The sequence below is a fragment of the Orycteropus afer genome, unplaced genomic scaffold, assembly GCF_000298275.1.
Source record: "Orycteropus afer afer isolate SDZICR_OR568_19922 unplaced genomic scaffold, OryAfe1.0 scaffold00387, whole genome shotgun sequence".
Classification (NCBI taxonomy): domain Eukaryota; kingdom Metazoa; phylum Chordata; class Mammalia; order Tubulidentata; family Orycteropodidae; genus Orycteropus; species Orycteropus afer.
In genome coordinates this window covers 750518-754109 of record NW_006921974.1, presented here as the reverse complement: position 1 = coordinate 754109, position 3592 = coordinate 750518, and the positions used below count along the sequence as shown (strand labels likewise).

Here is a 3592-nt window from a genome sequence, read left to right as displayed (position 1 = left end):
TTGCCCAACCTTCCTTCCGAGGAGTGGCTGGTGGGTTTGAACCGCCAGCCTTCTGGTTAGCAGTCAAGTGCCTTAGGCACTACACTACCAGAGCTTGCTCTCTCTCTATATATATCTCCCACTGCCATCGAATCAATTCCAACTCATAGTGACCCCCACTGTGTTTCCAAGGCAGTAAATCTTTACATAAATAGATTGCCCCATCTTCCTTCCATGGAGCAGCTGGTGGGTTTGAACTGCCAGCCTTCTGGTTAGCAGTCAAATGCCTTAGGCACTGAACCAGCAGAGCTCCGTGTATATATATAGAGAGACAGAAATTTATCTCAAGGAAAATGGCTCATGCAGTTGTAGAGGCTGGCGATTCCCAAGTGTATGGTTCAGACATCAAGCTGGAGGCTTCTCCTGACTCACATAATTGCAGAGGCTGTCGAACCCAAGATTGGCAGGTAAAATGGCAGATTGTTGGCTCATACACTGCAAAGGCAACAATCCCAAGATCCACAGGCAATACGGCAGGCCACTTGTTCAAGTCCAGATGATGATGAGCCAGATGCAGGATCCTGAGCGAAAAGCCAGAGAGCTTTTCCAGGACATCCATATGTATTGGAAACAGGCCACATCCCAGAGGAAACTCCATTTTAACTGATTGGCTACTCATAGCAGATCTCATCATGATTATATCAGATCTTATCATGGGAATGACTAACATCATAGGTACTAAATCACTGAGAATCATGGCCCAGCCAAGTTGACACACAATCTTAACTGTCACACTATTTGACTTTGCTTGTTTTTGATGACCTTAATGGTTTTAAGGAGTCCTGGCAAAGTATCTTGTAGAATGTCCTTCAATTTGTACTTTTCCTTTTTAATGGCTAATCTGGTTTTAATAGATAATTCTGTTAGTCAAAAGTAGGATCAAAATGCCACCCTCATTGGCTTGGTTGATCTGCTTGAGCTCCAGAAACAGATTGTACTTGCAGTCCTACTCTCCACACATGATTCACCATGAGTTGGAATTGACTCAATGGCAGCTAATAACAATAGCCCTCATAGAGCTTACATTTTACTGTGAAAGAGAAAAAAACAAATATATGATCAAATGTGAGGAACTGATAATGCTATGAGGAGAAATTTGATAGGCAAGGGAATAGTGTCAGGGGTGCTATTTTATTTTTATTTCAAGAACTTGTTTTATATTCAATGTTACATGTACATTTCATTTCACTCCCCATTTACCATGTCCAACCCTAACCCAGTCTCCTCCCCTCCCTACCCAGTAACTCTCCCCCTCATATCCATGCAATCCTGTCTGTCCTGTACTTCCTCAATTTGAATGTTGGTCCTCTGGTGCCCCGTGGTCCATCGCTCTAACGGTGCTATTTTAGATGGCCTTATCAAAGAAGGCTTCTCTGAATAGATAAGATTTGAGCAGAGACCTGAACAAAGAGAGAGAGAGAGAGAGAGAGAGAGAGAGAGAGAGAGACAGACATGCAAGTATCTGGGGAAAGAGAACTCTAGATAGAATGAACAGCAAGTCCAATGGCCATCAGGTGGGAGCAAGCGTGGCATTTTTATAGGAATAGCAAGGACACTAGTGTTGTTGTAGCAGATCTATGGGGGTGGGGGTAGGAGATGTAGCCAGGGACCAGAGCTTTATAACTCATGGTAAGGACTTGGGGTTCTCCTCCAAAGTATCATGGAAAGGCTTTGGAAGATTTTAAGTAGAGGAGTGACATGACTGAGTGATATTTCATAATATTTATCAGGTAACATCCTATCAGGTAAAATCCCTTATCATGACCTACAAGACCCTGTATGGTCTTGCCCCTACATGAATCTTCAGCCTCATACTATATCATGCTTCCCGTTGTGTTCTCTAATCACACTGACTTTCAAGTTTTTGCATTGTTTTGCCACAAGGCTCTTGCACAAACTATTTCCTCTGCCTAGAATACTCTTCCCTCCCTTCTTTGTCTTGCTAATGCCTATTAATCTCCCAGATCTCATTTTCTTTTTCCTTGTTCTCACTTCCAAACCAAACCAAACTCACTGCCATCTTGATTCTAACTCATAATGACCCCCATGGGGTTTCCAAGGCTGTAAATCTTTACAGAAGTAGACTGCCTCATCTTTCTTCCACGGAGTAGCTGATGGGTTCAAACCACCAACCTTTTGGTTAGCAGCCAAATGCCTTAACCATTACACCACCAGAGCCCCTTTGTTCTCACGTATTAGGTAAAAATCCTCCTATTATAGATGCTTATAGCACCATATCTGTCTCTACCATGGTTCTTTTCATAGTTAAAATTTTATATTTATATAATTGTTTAAATAATGTCATTTTATCACACAAAACGATGTAAAAGCACTATCATCATTATATCCACAGCATTCACGGAACTTGGCATATCTTCTTAGAATATACAAAATAAGTATTTGCTGAATTAATGAATAAGTGTATTTCCCTGAGGTTTAACTCTGTGTTTCAGATGTGGGAGGGGGTCTTGAAAAAAAACTGTCTGCTAAATGTTTGAGACACCCAAGGGATGTGTCACTGGTCTTTAATTATTTATACATTGGTACTTTATTGATTCACTAGATAGAGATGTTCTCTCTGGGCACTGTAGTTTTCACAGATCCACTACCAAAAGAAAGTTTTGTGGTTTGAATCACCCAGGGGCACCACAAAAGTAAGACCTGGAGATATACTTCTGTAAGATCACAGCCATTGAAAACTCTGTAGAGTACAGTTCTACTCTGAAACACATGAGGTCACCACGAATCAGAATCAACCCAATGGCAATGGATTTTTGGTACTGTTCAGCTGGGTACTGTTACTACTCTACTGGGTATGTGGTAGTGGCAGGCTGTACCATAGCCCTATTCCATCAGGTGTCATGGCCTCTTCAGCACTGATGGGCATAGTGGGTCTTGCTGCTCCTGTACGGAGTGGAAAAGTACACTGCTTGTGGTGCCATTGATCTGAAAAGGACCCTCACATTACCAAAGCTGTGATAAAGTATGCATATGTACGTTTATGGCTTATGGGGAGGGGCTCTTTCTGCATCATGTTATGCTCTGTTAGAAGAGTTCCAAATGGTATTGCTTGTCTCAAGTGGCATAACATACTACACAAAACCATTGTTCCATGTCCTACTTTGGCAAGTAGTGACTAGGTTCTTAAAAGCTTGCAAGTGGCCATTTAGATGCAACAATAGGTCTCTCCTTATCTAGAGGAAATAAGAATGAAGAAAACCAAAGACACATGGAAACAATTAGTCCAAGTGACTGGTACAGCATGTAATTCTCAGGCTATATGACTATGAGACCAGAACTAGATGGTGCCTGGCTACCACTGTCAACCACCTGGAGGAGGATCTATGTAGGAGATCCTGGATAGAGTGGGAGAACAATGTGCAACAAAAGTCAAAATCACACACACACACACACACACACATACACAAAGGGACCAGGTTTGCTGGTCTGATAGAGCCTGGTGGAACCCCTGAGACTGTGGCCCCTAGCTGCCCTTCAGGTCTGGAATTAAATCCACTCCTGTGGCTTCCAGTCAAACAAAAGACAGGTATAT

The 3592-nt window shown here is 42.3% G+C and overlaps 1 protein-coding gene across 1 annotated transcript in view; it reads right to left on the bottom strand.

Moving 5' to 3' along the window:
* Window positions 1-768: 768 nt before the first annotated feature.
* The window catches only part of LOC103207689 (cancer/testis antigen 47A-like), a 34670-nt gene continuing 31846 nt past the window's right edge, over window positions 769-3592 (bottom strand). The window contains exon 3 of the mRNA XM_007953351.1: window positions 769-880. Coding sequence (XP_007951542.1) covers window positions 769-880 — 112 coding nt within the window. The remainder of the gene's footprint in view (window positions 881-3592) is intronic.